Source organism: Conger conger, chromosome 4 (genome assembly GCF_963514075.1).
Source record: "Conger conger chromosome 4, fConCon1.1, whole genome shotgun sequence".
Lineage (NCBI taxonomy): Eukaryota > Metazoa > Chordata > Actinopteri > Anguilliformes > Congridae > Conger > Conger conger.
Genome location: NC_083763.1, coordinates 37,028,869 through 37,052,380, shown reverse-complemented (window position 1 = coordinate 37,052,380; position 23,512 = coordinate 37,028,869). Strand labels below are relative to the sequence as shown.

The 23,512-nt window shown below is 41.6% G+C and overlaps 1 protein-coding gene across 5 annotated transcripts in view; it reads right to left on the bottom strand.

Moving 5' to 3' along the window:
• The window catches only part of flt3 (fms related receptor tyrosine kinase 3), a 146,635-nt gene that overhangs the window by 29,777 nt on the left and 93,346 nt on the right, over positions 1-23,512 (bottom strand). For all 5 annotated transcript variants that reach the window (XM_061240732.1, XM_061240733.1, XM_061240734.1 and 2 more), the window contains 4 exons: positions 12,736-12,846; positions 12,205-12,361; positions 12,015-12,124; positions 235-353 (listed from right to left, as the gene is read on the bottom strand). In XM_061240732.1, the coding sequence (XP_061096716.1) occupies positions 235-353; positions 12,015-12,124; positions 12,205-12,361; positions 12,736-12,846 (497 nt within the window). The remainder of the gene's footprint in view (positions 1-234; positions 354-12,014; positions 12,125-12,204; positions 12,362-12,735; positions 12,847-23,512) is intronic.

The window sequence follows — 23,512 nt, the reverse complement described above, 5'->3', positions numbered from 1 at the left end:
GCAATGCAGGGTTAAGGGCCTTGCTCAAGGGCCCAATGGCTGTGCGGATCTTATTGTGGCTACACCGGGATTAGAACCACTGACCTTGCATGTCCTAGTCATTTACCTTAACCACTACACTACAGGCCGCCAGGCCGTATTAATCACATTATGGTAGGTTTTTCAGTGAGGGTGCAGTGTTCACTCTGCTCTACGGCATGCAGAGGGTGCAGTGTAGTGTGGCACTCAACTCACATTTTTTGAGGAGAGATATTCCATGCCCTTGGCCACTTGGTAAGAAAAGCTCAGCAGGTCATCATAGGTCAGCACCTGCAGCTCGTCCTCGTAAGATAAATCGGTTTCCTCATAGATCCCTGCAAAACAGTATAAAATATACAGTGAGCTGTTTGGGACAAAGATATGTCTTTTTCCTGATTTAGCTCTGTGCTCCATAACTAGAATGGTTGCTCAGCAACCACACTGTATGGTCTCTTGCATACTTATTTTATTATTATTATTAGGGGCTAACACCAAAGTTTTATTATTTTTCTTCCGCCATGGGAGACTATGGCAGCCCATAGAACCATATGGCAAAAAGGTTTAAAAATTTTGCACACTGATGATAAAGAATCCAATCAATCCAATAACCTATATTGGGATCTGTAATTCAAGCTCTCTAGTGCCGCCAACAGGCCAATTTCTGATGTATGTTTGTGGTCATAACTTTTGACTCATTTTGAATTTTTGAATAAATACTTTATTTCCTCTGAATCATTGGATCATACTGAGTTTTGCTACCCCTCCTACACATTTTGTTGAATGTTCACTTGGCTCATATCACCTTGAGACCATGCCTCACAGAAGTTATCCAAAGTTATCCACATTTGAGATACTCAAAAGCATTTGCCTGCAGTGCTCAATAAAGGTTCTGGCAAAGATGCCAAACAGGAAGTAAGCTCATATCTCAATGCTTTTGGATATTGACATCACATTTGATAGATATCATTGTGACCCCTTTCCGAGAGAAGGCAAGGCACCAAGTTTGGCACCAGTTGATCAATAGGGAGTGCTATAAAGAAAATAACTTTGTATGTTTTTGGGTCAGCATCATGATTCTCATTTCCAATGATTCCTTGAGTTTGGCTGAGGTCATCTGATGTGAAATTGTCATGCTTACCATACCTCTTGGTGAAGTCACCAAATAGGAAGTAAGGCTATATCTCCGGAATACTTTTGCATTTTGACATTACACTCAGTAAAATGGTAAATGGTTGGAATTTATATAGCACCTTTATCCAAAGGGCTGTACAATTGATGCGTCTCATTCACCCATTCATACACACACTCACACACCAACGGCGATTGGCTGCCATGCAAGGCACCGACCAGCTCGTCAGGAGCATTTAGGGGTTAGGTGTCTTGCTCAGGGACACTTCGGCACAGCCCGGGCGAGGGTCGAACCGGCAACCCTCCGACTGCCAGACGACTGCTCTTACTGCCTCCAGCCGTGTCGCCCCTCCACTCAGTACGTGATCTGGATCTGACCATGAGACTGTCTAAAATGTAAAAAATTCAGGTGTAGGGTGACCACCCGAAAATGGAACGTTTGTCCCGTGTCCCGCATGAACAGAGCAATGTCCCGCATTTCAAAAATCATGGTCAAAAAAAAAAAAATGTAGTTCCTTTAATGCCTCGCTCCACTTACCCTCTTATATTTAAACAAGACTAGGCAAGCCTAGCTCAGCTGGACCCGGATGCAGCTAGTTGTTAGTGGGGAAACGTCATTGGTTAAAAACATTTTTTGATAACGCGCGCATCTGTCAAAAATCAATGCGCAGCCGTGGCGTGGTGCGTCGTTTTTATGTGGAGAAGACAGCTGAAAATAAAGTTTAGCTAGCAAAACGAGAAAATGGAGGAAACTCCTAAGAAAAAAAGACTCTGCTCATACAACAGAGACTGGGAGAGGAGATATACGTGGCTGAGATCTGCTTCAGACGATCCCCAAAAGGGCGAGTGCAGGATTTGCCGCCGGAGTTTCACCATCACCCATGGAGGAGAGGGGGACATTAAGAGGCATAGCGATGGTGAGGCTCACAAAAAAAATGCACAGCAAAAGAATACTAACACTAGTATGACAAGCTTTTTCTCAAAACCTAAAGACAGCAACACAGATAAAGTCACAGCGGCTGAGGTGACCAGTGTCTACCATAACGTGCAGCATGGCTTATCATATAGATCTGGCGATTGTGGATCTAAACTTTCCCCCGTCATGTTCCCCGATTCAGAGATAGCTAAGAAACTAGCGTGCGGACGCACCAAGAGCGCAGCTATCGTTACCGATGTACTTGCACCTGCATCCGTGGAGACATGCTTGAAACACTTAAATACACCAATGGTTGCAGACAAACCAGATTCTCTTCCATTTTTCTCAATTGCGTCTGATGCGTCAAACCACGGCACTACCAAGCTATTCCCACTAGCAGTGCGATTTTACACCCCAGAGCTTGGCGTGCAGAACAAATTGTTGGACTTTTACGATGACCACAAGGAAGACTCCGACGCGATATTTAACCAGGTCGTTTCGAGGCTCGAGGAGAGCAACCTGGGGTTAGAACGGGTCTCTGCATACTCGGCAGATAACGCCAGTGTGAATTATGGGGTACATAAATCTGTGTATAAAAAGTTGAAAGACAAGAATGGTGCAATCATCAAAGCCAACTGCGTGGCCCACATTCTGCATAATTGTGGGAGGTGACAAGCTTAAAGTGGACATCGAGAGCGTAGTCACGAAAATATACAACCACTTTTCAGCATCCGCTAAACGTGTCCAAGAACTGAAGGACATTTTTGATTTTGTGGATGAGGAGTACATGACGCTTTACAGACACGTGCCAACACGGTGGCTCAGTTTGTGGCCAGCTGTCAAACGGCTTCACGACTGCTGGCCTGCTGTCAAAAGTTACTTTTTGTCCCTTGGAGAAGACAGCTGCCCAACAACTCTTTGGAAGTTTTTCGCAAATGACGAGGATGGCGAGGGAGTGCCCTGTGAACTGCAGGCATACCTGATGTTTTTGCAGAATAGCTTAAAGCTTTTTTACGACGCAGTGCTTGAAGTTGAGGGGAATGAGAAAACTGTCTGTGAGCTTTTCTAGCTCATGACCAATCTAAGACTGAAACTTGAACAAAGGTCAAAGGACCATTTTTTTGGATTCCAGACCAGCGCTCTCCTGCAGAGGTTTCCTACCGCACAGGCTGCTGCAATCGAACAGGACTTTCTAATGTTCTATCAGAGAGCGCTCGCTTACCTAAACAAATGGTTTGATTTTTCTGATCAGAATTACCTGAAACAGATCTCATGCTTGGGTCTCAAGACAGAATTCAGCTTCCAAGAACTTCGCGAAGCAGCTGAAGCTCTTAACATGAGCAGCAAACTGGACATGGACCAGTTTTACGATGAGTTCTGTGTTCTGTTGCCACGGGTGAGAGAAGTCGCAGCGACAAGAGATCCTGTCACAACAAAGTGGACAGCACTGCTCAAACACGCAATTGCGCCAAACATGACTACTTTGGTATCCTTCGCATTAAGCATCCCAGTCACCAACACTTTTGTCGAGAGACTGTTTTCATTGATGGTGGGGGCCTGGACCGATCAAAGGAACCGCTGCAGTGTTGAGCAGGAGTTTTACACCCATGTGCTAAAAGAGAAGGCCCTGCTAGGTGCTGCCCGTTCCGACAAGAAATACAATTTCAAGCACTGAATTAGGGAAGAACAGTTAATTTACAAGCTTGTTTTAAAAGCAACGGTTCAAGATGCAACAATGTATTTGATTCAATACCAATACGATTTGATACTGGTATGGGGCGAATCGATATCGATATATTGCTATATTATATGATGAAAATGTATACAAACAGTGTATCATCTGATTATTCTGATATGACAATATGCATTACTGATGTACTTTAGGGTACAAATTGAGTCAAATACAGAATGCACTTTAATATTCCAATTTCTCTATTAGAAATGAAATGTCAAATCTCATAAAAATATATATGTTTTTAACACATTGTGTTTAACAAAACAAATCTCATAATTGAAAAGAAAAGAAAAGGAAAATCACTCCCCAAATAAAGATATTTATTGCATAGCGACGCCGTTATTTCCCGGGAGGTTGGCGCAGTGGTTCGTCCACTAACAAAACCGCCCGTTGTCTCCGTTACGTCGTTCCTACGGCAGTAACGTGGACTTGTTATACGCCGGATTGTTCCCCACACTCATGTGACAGATTCGGCGTTATCCGCTAAGTCGTGACGTTTACGGTTTTCGAGAAATCCCCGTTTGAATCTCGGCTGTCGGTGTATGAACGCTTGCATGGCCGCAGCTATGAGTCTTCGTTTAGGCTCTGTTTTTTGGTTCGGCAGCTTATAAAAACTTGTTGTGGGTTCTTTCCCCTGTTGTTAGTGCATCCCACTACACAGCAGCTTTTAGGCATTTTTATTTTGTTTGATATCAGACGGAACAGTCAAGGAAGCTCCTTCGCACAATGTTGTAAGTCAATGGGGACCGGAAGGGAAGCTTCCCGCTAGGTGTGGGCAGGACTTAAATGCGCTCTGTCTCTATGTGCTATTTTTGGCTGCAAAATATGTCAAAACAAGGTATCGATATTAGGATTTGCCGAATCGATTCACAGCGATGTATTGGTGTATCGATTTTTTTGCCCAGCACTAATTATTATTATTATTATTTCCCTCTCCCATGTGTCCCGCATTGTCCCGCAAAAGCAGTTCTGCTGTCCTGCGACTGAACAATTTTGACCTGGTCACCCGATTCAGGTGCACCATATTGCCTTGTCCGCCATTTAGAATTTTGAGGACAAATTTGAAGAATCTTTACTTGAAGAAACTTGGCTTATATGATCTTGAGGCCATGCCTGAAATTTGGTATCATTTGACCACAATGTGGCACTATAATTAGGAAGTTTAGGGTAATGCTTAATTACGCCAAGCTTCTTCAAAACTATTTAGGTCCTGTGTTCAGTTTATCATTGCAATCTCACTTGGTGAGACTAAGTAAATATTTTTGGTATGATTTCTTTGAATGTTGCATTTTTGCAAAAAACTGCTAAACTGGAATAATAAAATAAAATAAATAAAAGCACCGCCAGTCCTGCCCTTAGCTACGCCCCTGGTCAAGGCTAACTAATGTGCATGCACAGTCACTCAATGATAGTGTCACCCACAGATGACATTGATTCTGTTATCATGTTCTGTTACATTTATGAGATTGAAAATAAATGATCTCACAATAATAATATGCTGCCAATGCTATGCAAATAATTGGGTTTAAATGAGAACGCTTTGTTCTGCACAAACTGAATATAAACTGTAGCATGTTGTGAAAGATCTGTACTAGTACACCTTGATGGAGAGCAGGCTGATGTTCAAATGAGCAGTGGCGTTACCAGCATCGCGCTTCCGGGGATTCAGCCGGGAATCTTTTTTGACTAGCCCCCTGTGTTCGCGAGTGTTCTCGATGTGTACAGTTGTCAGTTGTTTGCTAACTTTCCAACTGGCCAATACAAACATAAGCACCAGTTCTGTCCACACTCCTCCACAGCCAGTGAGTATAACAGGGCGGGCTGTCTGAGACTACTCCAGCCTTGAGAAGATAACATTTTTACTAAGAACACTTTTGGCTAAGCCGCCTTCCCATTCATATCCGAACACCAAACCGCATTGCCATCACACACCCACGTTGGCCTAAAGCACGATGCTCTTAAGCAACAGATCTGTCACAGTTTGTTACATAAAATAATTCAGATAAAAATCACTGAAATAACATAGGCTACCGTAAATCACAAACACACAGAGAGGCAATGGAGGCAATACACCTCATTCAATATACTGGGCTCGCATGGATTATCGATACGTTTCAAAATAAGTAACAAAACTGCCCCATACCTTGCTATCGGGTGACGTCTATCCATCACCCACACTACAGTACAGTCAGCCTAAACTAGCCGGCTAGGCTACCAACCACTAAGGTTACAATACACATGCTTATTTCAATTCAAGATAAAATGTATTCATTGACATGATCATTAAAACCCGATAGATTTCTTTAACAACTCTGACCGGAGAATGCAGTAAATCTGACCCAGGTCACTCCATACAAAGTGCCAGCATTAATACTTTGAAATATTTGGGGCGTTATGGGTTTATTCAGCACAGTAATCCTGTTTTGTGAAATACCACCAGTTCAGATTGCTAGCTAGCTGTAGAATTCCATTTTAGCTACAGTATCTGCTGTACTAGCAACACCAAGATAAGGGTTTAACATTATAGGAGACAAAATGTTTCACACATTAAATTGTGTTCGAACCACTTCAGATCACAGGTGATCTGACCGGAAAAATCAAGCAAGCTCACTAGCAACTACATTAAAATTACAGCAATCTAGAAAATCCACTGGAACATCACCACAAACAACTTCAACAAACAAATCAAGCCAATGGTAATCGCCATGTGTCACAGCACAATCCCAGTACTTAGCTAGCTGGCTAGTAAACATGTTTAAAAGTGAATAACTAAATAACAAGAATCACCTTCCATCCGAGTTGTCTGTAATGCAACATTACCTATGACATTGTGATCTTGACACTGCATGATGATTGAAGCAGGTGCTTCATTACACAGAAAAGGTAAGTTTAAAAAACATATATGACAAGACAGCTCATAAAAGTAAGTGTCAATAGTGAGGGACAATGTTAATTAATGTTACATGAATGAGGTTACCCTAGGGTATCTTTAGTGTTGTCTGATTTTTAACTTTCCAGCATTTTACTTAGCTATGTATGTAACATTAGTTATGTAATGTAATAACTATGTAAGGTTAAAAAAAGGAGACCCTTGTGAACCACTGCTGTGGATTGTGCGAGCACGAAATAGCAATAGGAACTTGTTGTAAGCCTATGCATAAAAAGAAACAAACAATACAAGTTTTTAACAAATTTTGTTTATGTGCAAGTAATTATCATGGAAGTAAAGTATCTGAACTTAGAAGTCTGGAGCTATATTGGAGCTGTTTGCTATCCAACTCAGTTGTAACCAACCCTGTTCCTGGATATATACTTATGTATTTCGCCTAATGTTCTATAATGGTTATGCATGTGCACTGTAAAAATAAAAATACAAAATAAAAGTTTCCATCTTTCATTAATCTTTTTATGGTTTGCAATACAAAAATACAATACAATTAGCATGTTAGCCAGGGGATGTGTCAAAAAACCAGCTTGCTAGCTGCTTACACCAATCCAAGATATTTTTTTTAACTATAGTAATTAAATTCAGCCTTACTCCATTATATAAATGTGAACTTTGATTTGATTTGTGAATCTAGCATTGAATCAGATAAAAAAAAATTTTTTTTTACTTTGGGGGCTCGATACAAAGCAATGCATTTCAAACTCTCATAGTGTAACCTATGTTGTCTTTTGCTCGCAAATGAATGATAGTATGAGCAGCCAAAATGAGAGAGAAACTGGTATTACTGGACAGTATTTGCATTTAAATTCAATTCGTAATAATACTTGGATTTACTTGCTTTCTAATAATGCCAGTACAATTAAACATGAAATTATATCATTTCTGTGCTGGGAAGATTAGAAAAAAAAAGCAATGTTTCAGTATTTCAGCAATTTCGAAAAAGCAAGTAAATCAAAGTATACTTATGAATAATAGCGTAAATTCATCAACAATTACTTGTACAGCGTAATAGGCAAGTGGTTAACCTCACAGGACATTTTGGAATGCTATGGAAATATGTATATGTATATAATTATGCATTGAAACCTACATTGCATTTATTTTTGAAACAGAACAAATTCAATGTATTGTATTAATCGCTGGAGGTAAATGATTCCTGATTTATGAGGCGCTCATAAAGATAACATTAAAAGGCCTTGTTGAAAAAACAAGCTAAATGCTGTCCGAAGCCACCATTACTAAGATTTTGCTGTAAAATGATTTTATTAGTGCTCCTACCATTATATGTAGCCTTAACCTTTTCTGTCTGGGCAGTCTCTGCCTCCCTGCCCATTTCATTCTGTATCCTCCCTGGCCCCCCATTCTCTAGTTTAAATAATCCAGTGCTACCCAAAGCATATGCTGACCCAGAGCAAAGGTTCCCCCCCGGTTCAGGTGCAGCCCATACAGCTTGTACAGCTCACCCCTGTCCCAAAAGGAGTCCCAATGCCCCATAAACCTGTACCCCTCTTTTCTACAAAACATTTGTAGCCACGTTAAACCTCCAGATAAACTTATGCTTCCCTCTGCCAGCACGTGGTACAGGTAGAATTACGGAGAATCAAATCTGCCCTTACCTATGTTATTGGTCCCTAGGTGGACCATGACCACTGAATGCCTTCATATACATAATGCTTCATGGCTCTTTCTTTAGTGTACAATTAGTGCATTAATGGGGAAACCATGCGTTTCAAAGCTGTATGGTGTATGTGTTAGTGTGTGTGAAAGTTACGTTTCAAACATGTATGTCCAGATTGTCTGATGGGGTTGGGTTGGTGGGGGGGCTTTCCTTATCTTTTTTTGCCAGCTAACTATTAAGCCTTTGCTTTTGTTTATAGCCTTACCTGGAAGCACCAGACCATTATAGTCGCTAATAGAATTCTGAAATAACTATTATTTGCTAAAGGAGCCAAATTCACGTTGAAATGTAATTATTGTCTCTCATTAATGTCTGAAATTACCATTACTTTACATTACATTATTGGCATTTGGCAGACGCTCTTATCCAGAGCGACGTACAACAAAGTGCATACCCATAACCAGGGATAAGTTCGCTGAAAGACCCTAGAGGTAAGTACAATTTCAACTGCTACCTGTACAACAAAGATAAGGACAAGGGCCATTTTTTTTTTTTTTTTTTTTTTTTTTGAACAAACAAACAAACAGAGCAAAAGTCACCAAAGTTAACTATCCAAACACTGCTTACCTAGCCAACTAAAAATACCGATACACAAAGCAAGTCACAGAGACAACAATTAAGGTTCACAGGGAGGTAGGGAGGGATGGGGAGAGGTGCTGCTTGAAGAGGTGTGTCTTCAGCTTGCGCTTGAAGGTGGGGAGAGATTCTATAGTTCTGACCTCAACGGGGAGTTCGTTCCACCACCGTGGAGCCAGAACAGACAGTAGTTGTGAGCGTGAGGTGGAGGTTCTGAGAGGGGGAGGTGCCAAGCGGCCTGTGGAGGCTGAACGAAGAGGTCTGGCAGGGGTGTAGGGTCTGATGATTTTTTGCAGATAAGCTGGGGAAGACCCTTTAACTGCTTGGAAGGCTAGCACCAATGTTTTGAATTTGATGCGAGCCATGACAGGCAGCCAGTGGAGGGAAGTAAGCAGGGGGGTGACATGTGAGTATTTGGGAAGGTTGAAGACCAGACGAGCTGCTGCATTCTGGATGAGTTGGAGGGGTCTGATGGCGGACGCTGGGAGGCCAGCCAAGAGGGAATTGCAGTAGTCCAGGTGGGACAGAACCATCGCTTGGACCAGGAGCTGGGTCGAGTAGGGGGTGAGAAAGGGGCGGATTCTCCGTATGTTGTATAGGAAGAACCTGCAAGACCAGGTCACCGCCGCAATGTTCTGGGAAAGGGACAGTCTGCTGTCCATCACCACGCCGAGGTTCCTTGCACTGGGTGACGGCGTGAGTGTGGTATCCCCGAGGGAAATGGAGAGATCCAGATGGGGAGAGGTATTAGCAGGGATGAATATCATTTCAGTTTTACCTGGGTTGAGCTTTAGATGGTGGTCGTCCATCCAGCTCTGGATGTCCCTCAGGCAAGCAGAGATACGGGCTGAAACCTGCGTATCAGACGGCGGGAACGAGACGAAGAGTTGGGTATCGTCCGCATAGCAGTGGTAGGATAGCCCATGTGCAGTGATCACAGGGCCAAGGGAGCGAGTGGGCCAAGGACTGAGCCCTGGGGAACTCCTGTGGCGAGGGGCCGAGGTGTCGATACCGAACCAGCCCAGGCAACCTGGAAGGAGCGACCAGAGAGGTAGGACTCAATCCAGTCCAGGGCTGTGCCACAGATGCCCGTTGCTGACAGGGCAGACAGGAGGATGGAGTGATCCACAGTGTCGAAGGCAGCAGAGAGATCTAGAAGAATGAGGACAGAGGAGAGGGAGGCTGCTCGTGCGGCATGAAGTGACTCACTGACGGAGAGAAGCGCAGTCTCTGTTGAGTGGCCCGATCTGAAGCCAGACTGATGGGGGTCTAGCAGGTTGTTGTTAGAAAAGAAGGAAGAAAGTTGAGTAGAAGCGGCTCGTTCTATAGTTTTAGAAAGGAAAGGAAGAAGAGATACCGGGCGGTAGTTCTGGATGATGGAGGGATCCAGGGTAGGCTTTTTTAGCAGCGGAGTGATGTGGGCCCTCTTGGAGGATGCCGGAAAACAGCCGGAAGACAGGGAGGAGTTGACAAGGGAGGTGACAAATGGGAGAATGTCAGGTGTGATAGTTTGGAGAAGAGAAGAGGGGATAGGGTCAAGGGCACAGGTTGTAGGGCGGTGGCAGAGCAGGAGTTGAGAAACATCAGAGTCTGTAAGGGGGGAGAAAGTGGAAAAGGAAGGGATGGGCCTAGAGGGGGGGAAGGGCACAGTGAGGGGGGCGGTGGTTGTAAAGGATCTGCGGATGACTGTGACCTTCTCATCGAAGAAATCAGCAAAGTCATCAGCAGCGAAGGAGGACTGAGGAGGAGGAGGCGGTGCGTTGAGGAGAGAGGAGAAAATGGAGAAAAGTTTCCGGGGGTTAGAAGCAGAGTTCTGAATTTGTGTTTGATAGTATTTTGCTTTGGCGGCAGTGACATCGGAAGAGAATGCCGCCAGGAGAGACTGGTAAGTCATGAGGTCGGAAGCGTCTCTGGATTTCCCGCACTTCCTCTCCGCTGCGCAGAGGCTGGCCCTGGAGGTACGGAGGGTGTCAGATAGCCAAGGACTGGGAGGGGATGTGCGAGGTGGCTTTGAGACAGGGGGACAGAGAGAGTCAAAGGCGGAGGAGAGAGATGAAAGGAGGGTGGCAGAGAGGATTCGAGAGGGGGGAGTGAGGCGGTGACGGTGCTGGCAAAGGAAGAGGGTGAGAGGGAGCGGAGGTTACGGCGGGCTGAGGAAGTGTGGGTGGGAGGAGGGGGAGGAGGATGGGGAGGAAGAGGGAGGGAGAATGAGATGAAGTGGTGATCAGATGTATGCAGAGGGGTAACCGTGAAATCGGAGCATGAGCAGTTCCTTACAAAGACAAGGTCTAGGACATTGCCCGCCTTGTGGGTTGGAGGAGAGTGTTGCAGGGAGAGGCCGAAGGAGTGGATTAGCGGTAGGAAGGCAGCAGACTGGGAGGCTTCTAGGTGGATGTTGAAGTCTCCAAGGAGAATCAGTGGGGTGCCATCCTCAGGGAAGGAGCTGAGAAGGGTGTCTAGCTTCACACATAGCTTTGTCTGTAATACTGTGCAATGCACCCTAGTTATCCCAGTGGAGCTGAGAAATTGAAAAATATGAGAAGAAAAATTACAGTATTTTTAAAGCACGTATTTGCATAAAACGTATTTTCTGCAAAACTGTTTCCATAATTAATAAAGTATTAATATTCTTTCACCACTTTTAAGTGTTCTAAGTTATCTTCTCAAGCATCTTACTCCCCATGTTATAATTTTCCCAGTTCCAAATGGTAGGGGATTACCTGTTATGTACTAACAATCCTAACTAATCCGATGTATGGACAAACATAGACTGAGCTCCGGTCTAAATTATTAAACACACCCCTGATCCTTGTCTGATTCTAGACAAACTGACACATCTGCTGGAAATCCTTTCAGATGCATAACTCACAACATTGTTGTGGCAATGAACATTCTGTACTGAAACACAGCACTAGAAACTCATGTTATGAGCAGGGACCTCTGGTACTAAAAAGTCAGACAGAAGGAAGGACAGAACAGAAGGAAAGTAGGAGCTGAGCAGTCACCCCAGACTGACCATCACACTGGTCTTCAGGAGGGTCCAGGCCAGTGAGGAGCTCCTGAGTCTCTGGCTTTCTGGTTGCAGCAGGAACCACGTCGGGGCTATGGAAGGAGGTTGGCCCACCACTGCCAGAGAAAACATATCTTTTATATTAGTCACATAACTGAACTGTTCGCGGTTGTATCCAAGGGGAAAAATGACCCACCTGTGCGTGCACTGTGACTGGAAATTGTGGTACAGGCAGCTGAAGTGGTTTTTGGTGAAGACGTCAGTCAGAGATTGGTGAAACCTTTCTCTGTTTGTCTTCAGGTAATTGAGAAGGTCTCCCTTAGCGCAGTACTGGAAGATGAGGTAGGTAGGCCCTATAAATGAAACACAAAAAAAGGCAGTATCCCTCAGCAAGATGCCTTTCCCCCCCTGTAATTGCTCCTGACGAGCTGGTTGGTGACCAATTGTGTGCGTATGAATGGGTGAATGAGAAGCATCAATTGTACAGTGCTTTGGATAAAGGCGCTATAGAAATGCCAACCAAGATCACCCTGTCTGGCACCAACAATCAGTCACTTAAAGCACATTTCTGACATTTGGTCTGAAAAACAGCTGAACCTCTTGACCACATCTGCATGCTTTTATGCATTTAGTTGGTGCCACATGATTGGCTGATGAAATATGTGCATTAACAAGCTGGTGTACAGGTCTACCTAATAAAGTGTGTGTACTTTTCTGCCTTACATACCTGAGCCAGTGCAGGCCCCCAGCAGGTTGACAATGTTGACATGGTTACCAATATGCATCATCATCTTCAATTCTGACATCAGAACTTCCTTCTCCACTGTCTGGTGCTTCTCTGTACAAGAACACATACAGTTAGTGTTGCACAGTCTGTTATTACACTGGTTCAGTGTTGCACTCTTACCTCAATCTCAGTGGTACATAGCCTGATCTCTTTGGCAGAAAAACAATGGCTATAGTACAGTGAATTTCAAACTCAGAACATCTACAGTGGGCTCCAGAATTATTGCCACCCCTGTCTGGCAATGCTCAAAAAATACTTAAAAAAAAACAAAACAATATTACTACTGAGATAAACCCAAAATTCTAAACATGTGAAAAATACTATTGATGTCTCAATGAACCAAACAAGCATTGATTTAATAAAAAATAGATTTCACCAAAATCATGGTTCCATAATTATTGGCACCCCTGGTTTAGTATTTGTTTGCATCTACCTCTGGCAAGGATGACAGCATGGAGTCTTTTCCTGTAATGTATGACAAGTTTACGGAACACATTTGGAGGAATTTTGGAGCATTCCTCTCTGCAGATCCTTTGCATTCTTGGCTTTGCCGTTGTCGACTGCCCTCGTCAGTTCAGCCCACAAGTTCTAGATTTTAGAATTGAGGTCTGGTGCCTGAGATAGCCACTGCAGAACATAGATTTTGTCACAGAACAATTTCTGGATTTTTTGGGTCTTTGTCTTGCTGGAACATTCACATAAAGCCAAGTATCAGCATCATGGTCGAAGCTACCAGATTGTGTTCCAAAATTGCCTGATACTCGGTTGAATCTATCACACCACTTAATTTACCCAGTGCCCCTGGACCAAAACATCACTGCCCCACCACCAAATTTCACCGTAGGTATGACGCGAAAATGTTCTATTTGGTCTCATCTGACAACAAGAGCTTCATTAAATCATACTTGAAATAACCAAATGAGACTAAATGAGACCAAAACTGATTTCTGAGATGGTTAGAGAACTCATTTGGAGGGATTTTTGACCATTCCTCCATGCAGAACTTTTCATATCATTGATAACATTGGGATACCCCCTTCTTCAGTTCAGACCACATGTTTTTCATTGGACTTAAGTCTGGAGACTGACAATTTGAGATAAAAAAAAAAACTTTACCTGTTGAAATGCCTGATGAGCAGTTTAATATCTAAATACAGTACTGTGCAAAAGTTTTAGGCAGGTGTGATAGAAATGTTAATAGTTAATTTTGTATCAATTAACAAAATGCAAAGTGAGTGAACAGAAGAAAAATCTAAATCAAATCAATATTTGGTGTGACCACCCTTCGCCTTCAAACCAGCATCAATTCTTTTACGTACACTTGCACAAAGTCAGGGATTTTGTAGGCGTATAGTCAGATGTGTGATTAACCAATTATACCAAACAGGAGCTAATGATCATGTAGGTTGAAACACAATCATTAACTGAAATAGAAACAGCTGTGTAGGAGGTGGGTGAGGAACAGCCAAACTCTGCTTCCAAGGTGAGGTTGCTGAAGACAGTTTAATGTTAGTCATCCACCATGGCAAGACTGAGCACAGCAACAGGACACAAGGTAGTTATACTGCATCAGCAAGGTCTCTCCCAGGCAGAAATTTCAAGGCATACAGGGGTTTCCAGATGTGCTGTCGAAGCTCTGTTGAAGAAGCACAAAGAAACAGGCAACGTTGAGGACCGTAGCTGCAATGATCGGCCAAGGAAACTTAGTGCAGCAGATGAAAGACACTTCATGTGTACTTCCCTTCGTAATCCAAAGATGTCCAGTAGTGCCATCAGCTCAGAATTGGCAGAAACCAGTGGGACCCAGGTACACCCATCTACTGTGCAAAGTAGTCTGGTCAGAAGTGGTCTTCATGGAAGAATTGTGGCCAAAAAGCCATACCTCTGACGTGGAAACAAGGCCAAGTGACTCAAATATGCACGAAAATACAGGAACTGGGGTGCAGAAAAATGGCAGCAGGTTCTCTGGACTGATGAGTCAAGTTGAAATATTTGGATATAGCAGAAGGCAGTTTGTTCGCCGAAGGGTACAAGAATGAGTGTCTGCAGGCAACAGTGAAGCATGGTGGAGGTTCCTTGCAGGTTTTGGTCAGAATTAATGGTCTCCTCAATGCTGAGAAGTACAGGCAGATATTTATCTGTCATGTAATACCATCAGGGAGGCATCTGATTGGCCCCAAATTTATTCTGCAGCAGGACAACGACCCCAAACATACAGCCAATGTCATTAAGAACTATCTTCAGCGTAAAGAAGACCAAGGAGTCCTGGAAGTGATGGTATGGCCCCCTCATCTGCCTGGGATTACATGAAGAGACAGAAGCATTTGAGGCTGCCTAAATCCACAGATACCTGCCAAGTATACCTAGAATAATTGATGCTGTTTTGAAGGCCAAGGGTGGTCACACCAAATATTGATTTGATTTAGATTTTTATTCTGTTCATTCACTTCTTCTGTTCATGCATTTTGTTAATTGATAAAAATAAACTATTAACTATTTCTGTTTTTGAAAGCATTCTTATTTTACAGCATTTTTTCCACACCTGCCTAAAACTTTTGCACAGTACTGTATATATGGATGGGAAAGAAACCCAGAATAAATATTACACCCAACAAATATGACAATAGGTATAAAAGTTTGATATCTAATGGCTTATCAGCTTATTGCACCTTCATAAATAAAGGTAAAACTGTGGGTTTCCAGGAACTTAAGGACAACTACTATTTACAGGACCAAGATCACTTTAGGTACCTGCAAATAAGAGATTATTAACAAGACAATTCTAAAATAAAGAGATGGACCATGCTGAAGAACAATTTCAAAGTTGAATTTAGGCCTCCAGCAGGTGAATGAGAAGCATCAATTGTACAGCGCTTTGGATAAAAGCGCTATATAAATGCCAACCATTTACCATTTTACCATAGCAGGAAATAAAAATACCTACTTTAGCTCATGCTTGTTTCGGGTGCTAGTCCCCTTAGGTTTTCTCTGTAACATATGAAAGGTATGTTGAAATGGGTTCAGATCAGGTGATTGACTTGGCCACACAATAATTGAAATTTCTTTAGCTTTGAAAAACTCCTCCTGTTCCTTTAGCAGTATATTTGGGATTATTGTCTTGCTGTTGAATGAACCACCATCCAATGAGTTTTGAGGCATTTGTTTGAACTTGAGCAGAGAGGATGTGTCTATACACTTCAGAATTCACTTTCAGCAGTTATATCATCAATGAAGATAAGTGAGCCAGTACCTTCGGCAGCCCAGGCCATAACACTCCACCACTATGGTTCACAGATGAGGGGGTATGCTTTGGATCTTGGACAGTTCTCCTCCATACTTTGCTCTTGTCTTCACTCTGATATCACTCTCATCTGTCCACAGTACTTTCTTGGCAAACTGTAACCTGGCCATCCTGTTTTTGCAGCTAACCAGTGGCAATGCAGCCTCTGTAATTCTGTCCATGTAGTCTTCATCGGATAGTGGTCATTGACAAATCCACACCTGACTCCTGAAGATTGTTTCTGATTGGTCGGACAGGTGTTTGGGGATTTTTCTTTATTATAATCTTTATTATTATCATCAGCTGTGGAGGTTGTCCTTGACCTGCCCGACCCTTTGCGATTAGTTGGCTCATTATATTTCAAACAGTTGATTCTGGTAAGCCTAAGGTTTGGCCAAGGGCTTTAGCCTTTTAAAAAAAATAATGGCTTCATTGGCACAACTTTGGTCCTTATGTTGATAAACAGCAATAATAGTTTCCAAAGGGGAAGTGCTGAGAACTCCCTTATACCAGCATTAAGAAGGCAGTTAAACACCTGAGAAATTACAAACACATGTGAAGCCATGTGTGCCCTGAAATGTGAGGCTTATGTATAAATGGCGCTTGAATTTCTACATGGTGAAACCAAAATGTACTGTGGTTTTGCGTTTCATTTGGCGCTTCTGCCTCATAGGATCTGGCAGGCAGCGGCAAATTATCTTACTAATCCACAAGTACTCCAGAGCTCTCTGAAATACTTGCAATTTTCTGATAGTAGGGGACAGCAGTAGTATTTCTAATATAGGCTTACATTTCAAGAACATTACATTACATTACATTACTGGCATTTTGGCAGACGCTCTTATCCAGAGCGACGTACAGTTGATTAGACTCAGCAGGAGACAATCCTCTCCTGGAGCAATGCAGGGTTAAGGGCCTTGCTCAAGGGCCTAACGGCTGTGCGGATCTTATTGTGGCTACACCGGGATTAGAACCACTGACCTTGCGTGTCCCAGTCATTTACCTTAACCACTACGAACAGTCCACAAACTCCTCCAAAGCTATCTAGAGATACAGGAAACTAGAAATATGCATAACTTCATTCTGTGCAATAACTGTCATTTCATAAATAATGATGTTCTGGATCATCTTAGCGTTATATTGTAGGCTAAAATGCTGATGGAAAATCTGATAATTATATTCACTCCAGCCAAATGCTAGAATGCTAGATCATGCACTCAACGAGCAGGTCTATGGTCATTACAATAAAGAACATAATTCAACTGTTTTGTTTATAATCCCTCTCTACGTGCACCTGGTGGTCGAGCTGCACGTTCACGCCTGTTTTCCGTTCTGGTTCCTCAGTGGTGGAATGACTTGCCTACCACTGTCAGAACAGCAGAATCCCTCCCCCTATTTCGACGCAGACTCAAAACCCACCTTTTCAAACTCTACCTTAGTCCTCCCTCCTGATTTCCCCTGCCCCTCCTTTCTGATATCCCTATCCTTGTCTGACCCCCCCCCCAAAAAAAATAAATAAATAAAATAATTCACTTCTGATGACAACTTCGTTTAGAACAGCATTTCATGTGTATTTTGCTAGTTTCTGGATGTGATGCTTTGACTTATGGTAGAACCTATGCACTTGTAAGTCGCTTTGGATTAAAAGCGTCTGCCAAATAACTAAAATGTAAAATGTAGAGTGAGTTAAACCAGTGATTGCTATTTCATTGAATACAGACATCGATTGTTCATATTCAACTTGCCTGCTTCTATTGCTTCATTTAAAAATACTCAAGACAAAATGCAAGTTCATGTTTTGGCATGGCAAATGTACCCCATGCATTCAAATTTTTTCCTTTAATCTTTGAAGATGCGACCAGAAAACGATCTGTTAGTGGATTTAAAAGCTCAGACACCAGGGGCCTCATTTATAAAACTGTGCTTAGGATTTACGTCAAAAGGTTGCGTAAGCATGAAACCTAGGACGTGCGTACGCAAAAAAATATTCTGATTTATAAAACAGTGCATACGCACGTCCCACGCCAGTTTTCCTTTATAAATCACAATCAACTCGAAATGTGGCGCAACTTTGCCAGCTTCATGTCCCGCCCACAGTTGCCTATAAATAGGCAGTGAAACACCCCTAATGAATATGCATTTCACGAAGACGACAATGGCAAACGCTGAAAAGAAGGCCAAGAAAAGGGATTTCAGCCATTTGATTGCCTCTGAAAAGCTACAGGTGTGGGAATTACCCTGATTGATTGTAAATGACGAACAGTTCTGCACAACGAATGTGATGATGACGATGATAATAATAATAATAATAATAATAATAATGTATTTATGTAATAATGTATGTAATATATGAATATGATAACAATATATGAAACTTTGCTCGTATCTGCTGACTGACGCATTGTAAACGGCATCAGTGCAGCGCAATTTGTCCGACTGTTCACCATATTATTTATGAGAATACATTTAATAACATGAAGTATTGTTTAACAATTCGTCTACATATTTGAGGGATTATTTTACAACAACATCTCCGTTTATATTTATCATCCTAAATCATATTTTTTGGGCACTCCAGGGAGCATCAATCAAACAGCTGTTTGTTTATTCGTTGTGAGAGGCTTTTATCCATTTTTGCAAATTAACTCTTCGTATATGATACGTGAGAGGTAATATTTCATTACATTACATTACATTACATTACATTGCATGGCATTGCATGGCATCTTAACCAGGGCGACGTACAACAAAGTGCAAATTAAACACAAGAACAAGTGCAAAGAGGACCTGAGAGGACAGTATAGTTCCGAGTCCTAGTGTAAACATGCAGAAAATCAGAACCCTTTAAGAGTACAATCAACAACAATCAATTTCGATTTATTTTACACAGTGGTATCTGTTGTGTATCATTTTCGACTTCTCTCGTCGCCAAATGTTGTGTTGCACTTAGGAAGGGAGAGAACCCGTATAGCGAGATTCAACAATACAACACTTTAATAAGTATAACAGGGACGAAGCACGTCCTTACAGCAGCCATACCCAGCCACAACTCCCGGCAAATCTTTATACCTTTTTACATCCTGTTTCACTTCCCGTTTTCCTGGTCTTACGTCACGAGCATTAAAGGCACAGTTTCTCATTTCTCCAGTTAATGTGCGTACGCATGGGTCAGAGTTTCTGTGGAGGACCGCACATTTTCCGGTCAAGTTCGTTTTTTATAAATGCCAAAGTTTGCTTAGAAAGTGCCTTACGCATTCTTTTGTGCCTACGCAACGTTTATAAATGAGGCCCCAGAAGAGTATCTCAGAAGTTTGCTTTCGCCAGAGTGGCCGGTGGTTTATGTGAAAAATTTACCTATAGTCTGAATATGTTAGCCTTTATGAAAAGACACTGACCTCTTTTTTTTCAAAGCAATGCTCAGCAAAGACGGTACATTTTAAGATCTGCTTTTTCAGAATTTATAAACACAATCTCTGAAATAGCTCTCAATGTTTTACACGATAATATGCATATATTAATATGAGATATCTATAACTGAAGAAATTAAAGAAACAAAATGGAGGTAATAAATTGCTTGCCGAATAAATTAAAAGTAATAATCAAACAAGCAGATTTATTCTACCTGTACTGAGTGTAGTAATACAGTATCTTACCAGTTTGTTTGCACCGTGGAGCATGTGCAAAAGATGTTTCTTGTCCCTCTAATTAAATGACAAACTACGCAAACTTTCATTGATGCCAGAGCCCATCAGACTGTTGAAAATGAACTGGATGGAACCATATGCGGTATATTATTAATAACTGATACAATAAGACTAAACTGTTCATGGCAGCTCTTCAAAGGTTTTTGGCTTTTGTGAAACAGGGTCAGTGAAACCAACACACTAACTTTAAGGAGGCCGATGAAACTTGGGGAGCCAAAGAGAAACGGCATATAAATGATAGACAAAATACCAAGCATCATGATATTGCAACTTGGAACGATTGTGGGATTGAGGGTTCACACATTGATGATTTGATTACAGATATTACAGCAATAAGACTGCTGATGATAAAAGACCCCTCAGGTGGCAAACATTTATTGAGGCATTAGCTATAATTCATCTGCCTCTTTCTGTCATACCAAACCAAAATAAGTTTGTACAAGAAATTACCTACCGCATCTATAGCACTTCGGCCAAAGGCTCGTGAACCAGACCCCAGTCTAGAAGACTATGAAATACCTCAGCCTGTTTTTTCCACCCATTTTAGACCATTTGACATGGATAGTATGTCAATAGTATAAAGGATCCGTTGCAATGAAATAAAATTATTTTATTAAAACAAAGACATTTTACATGAATTTGACTGCCGTCTTTTTCTGTTTACTGAAAAGCATGACATTTTTTAAAGTTTATTAAATGGTTTACACCATGGATTTTTTTAAGTAGAGAAAGGAGTACCCCAAGGATCCATACTTGGACCAATTTTATTTACAGTCTATATAAATGATATTGCTAGCAAGATAGCAAATTGTAAGGCTCATTTTTATGCTGATGACACAGTGCTTTACTCCTCAGCACCAACGGGCACCCAGGCCCTTACTTACTTACTTACAATCAGCTTTTAATGTTATACAGCATGCTTTAGTTGGTCTTAAACTTGTTGAATACTGAAAAAACGAAGTACATGATCATTTCTACAGGGAATACAACTATGCCAAATACTGCCATATCCTCATTGACTGGTGCTCAGATCAGTACTACAAATATTTAGGTATCTGGCTGGATCAGGATTTCTCTTTATCCCCAAAAATTAAGACCAAAATCAGGTTTCTTTACAGAAATAGATCCTGTTTTTCATTGGGTAACAGGAAGAGGATTATGCACGTGACAATCTTACCCTTATTTGACTACAGAGATGTCCTGTACAGGCATGCCTCTAACAGTACTTTACGGCCCTTGGACGCAATTTATCATAGCACATTGCGCTTCACTACAGGAGATGGTTTCCGAACACATCACTGTGCTTTATATAGTTCAGTAGGATGGTATTTTCTTCATTATAGAAGGAAGCAAAATAGCATTCTATTTATTTATAAAGCCTTGCTAGGCAAATGTCCTCTTTACCTGACCGGGCTTCTGTCCATCAAAACCACAAGTCGTCATATCAGATCTCAATTCTGGGCAATACCTTATATGTGGAATAAATGTCAGGATATATTGAAGTTAGTTTGCCTTACCCCGATCGAGTCCTTCAAGAAATTAGTGATGGATATGATACTAAAAGAGGCCGAATGTACCTGCCTTTAGTGATAAATTAGGACATCACTATCTTCACAACTTCATTGTCAGAACGTTGATCGTGACTCAGAGCCGAGATACCTGTACGCCTGTTTTACGAGATTCATTACGACAACCATTTGCCTTGTTTTTCGAGTTTGCCTTGCCCTCTTGTTTAGTCTGCCCTTCTGATTATTTGGTTTTTATTATTTGCTACGACTTCGACTTTAGCCCTTTTTGTACCTTTGCCTTCTGATTTCTTGTTTACCGACCCCTGCTGGTTTTTTTCAACATTTCTTTGCTTTTTGTTTTGGCTGTTGTCACTTGATCTCTTGGCTGTGAACTGTGTTTATTGGACTGAATAAACACAATGTTTTTGAATTATCCTCTGGTCTGCTTTTGGATCCTCAGTACTGTACGTAACAATTTATCCAGTCACTTCATGTTATTCTTCTTCTCATACTGAAACAAGCCTGGAAATATTGGTATTATGTTGCTCTACAGTTAAATAGCAGTGCGTTAAAAAAAGTGAATGAAGTGCAATTTCTTTTTATAGCTTTTAGTTCAATATTTCAAATGTAGTGGAAACATTACACATTCAATTCCAAATCAAAGCATTAGCAAATTTCATCAAGTCTGCATCATTTACATTTTACATTTTTGTCATTTGGCAGACGCTTTTAATCCAAAGCGACTTACAAGTGTAATTATTTTACAGGAAGCAAACAAAAGTAATATGAATCTGTTCAAAAAAATCACAGTGTCGACATTCTTCAAACTCTCTTCAAACTGTATAAACTGAAGACATTTTTCAAGATTTAACTTCACTTTAAATTACTTAACTAATATCTAGTTGCATAACCATTGTTTTTGATAACTGCTACACATCTCGGTGGCATCGAGTCAACCAACTTCTGGAAAATTCCACAGTTCCTGTGAATTTTTGGGTTTTGCTTCAGAAACTGCATTTTTAATGTCACCCCACAAGTTTTCAATGGGGTTAAGGTCAGGGGATTGAGTTGGCCACTCCATTACCTCAATCCTTTTGGCTTACTTGTGTGTATGGGGTTGTTGTCTTGTTGAAACACTGATTTCAGGGGCATTTCCTCTTTGGCATATGACAACATAATCTCTTCAAGTATTTTGGTTGCTTACTTGTATGTTTGGGGTCGTTGGCTTGTTGAAACACCGATTTCAGGGGCATTTCCTCTTCGGCATATGGCAACATAATCTCTTCAAGTATTTTGATGTATTCAAACTGATCCCTGATATACGAACCCAACACCGTAGTATGAAAAACATCCCCATACCATGATTTTTGCGTCACCATGCTTCACTGTCTTCAGAGTGTACTGTGGCTTGAATTCAGTACCTGGGGGTCTTCGGACATACTGTCAACGACTACTAGACCCAAAAAGAACAATTTTACTCAGTCCACAGAATGTTACGCCATTTCTCTTTTGGCCAATCGATGTGTTCCTTTAACCGATTCTGCACATGCTCTTTTTTCAACAATGGCGCTTTACGGGGGCTTCTTGCTGATAGCTTAGCGTTGATAAAACGTCTTCTGCTTGTAACCGCACTTACAGGTAATTGTAGATCATCTTTGATCTTTCTGGAGCTAATGAATGGCTGAATCTTTGCCACTCTGACTATTCTTCGATCCGTTTTAACAGTAGTTGCTCATTTTCTTCCGCTTGTTTCGGGTTTTTGTTGCCATTTTAAAGCATTTGAGATCATTTTAGCTGAGCATCCTATAATTTGCTGCACTTCTTTATACATTTTCCCTCTCCAATCAAAGTTTTAATCAAATGAAGTTGTTCCTCCGAACAATGCTTGGAACCCGTTGACCCCCTTGGCCACCCCAGTAAAAAAAACCTTGAACCACCCCAGTTCTCTCCCTTTCTGCCCCTTCCCTTTTGCAAAAAAAAAAAAATGCTTTTTTTGGATTAAAGTTTTCTGTCTCCACTGCGGTTTTCCGTCATATACGTATATTCTGTAGAAGCCTATCTGTAAATTTAAGTAACAGAAAGAAATGGTCGCAATTCACCATTGTCAACACAGCCGCCCAGACATTAATCACTTGGAAGTCTATTGGACCCGTTGCTTTACTGTAAATTCTACATATACAGGTTTTTATTTTGTGGGCATTAGCCAGGTAGGCAATGTCCCAGGA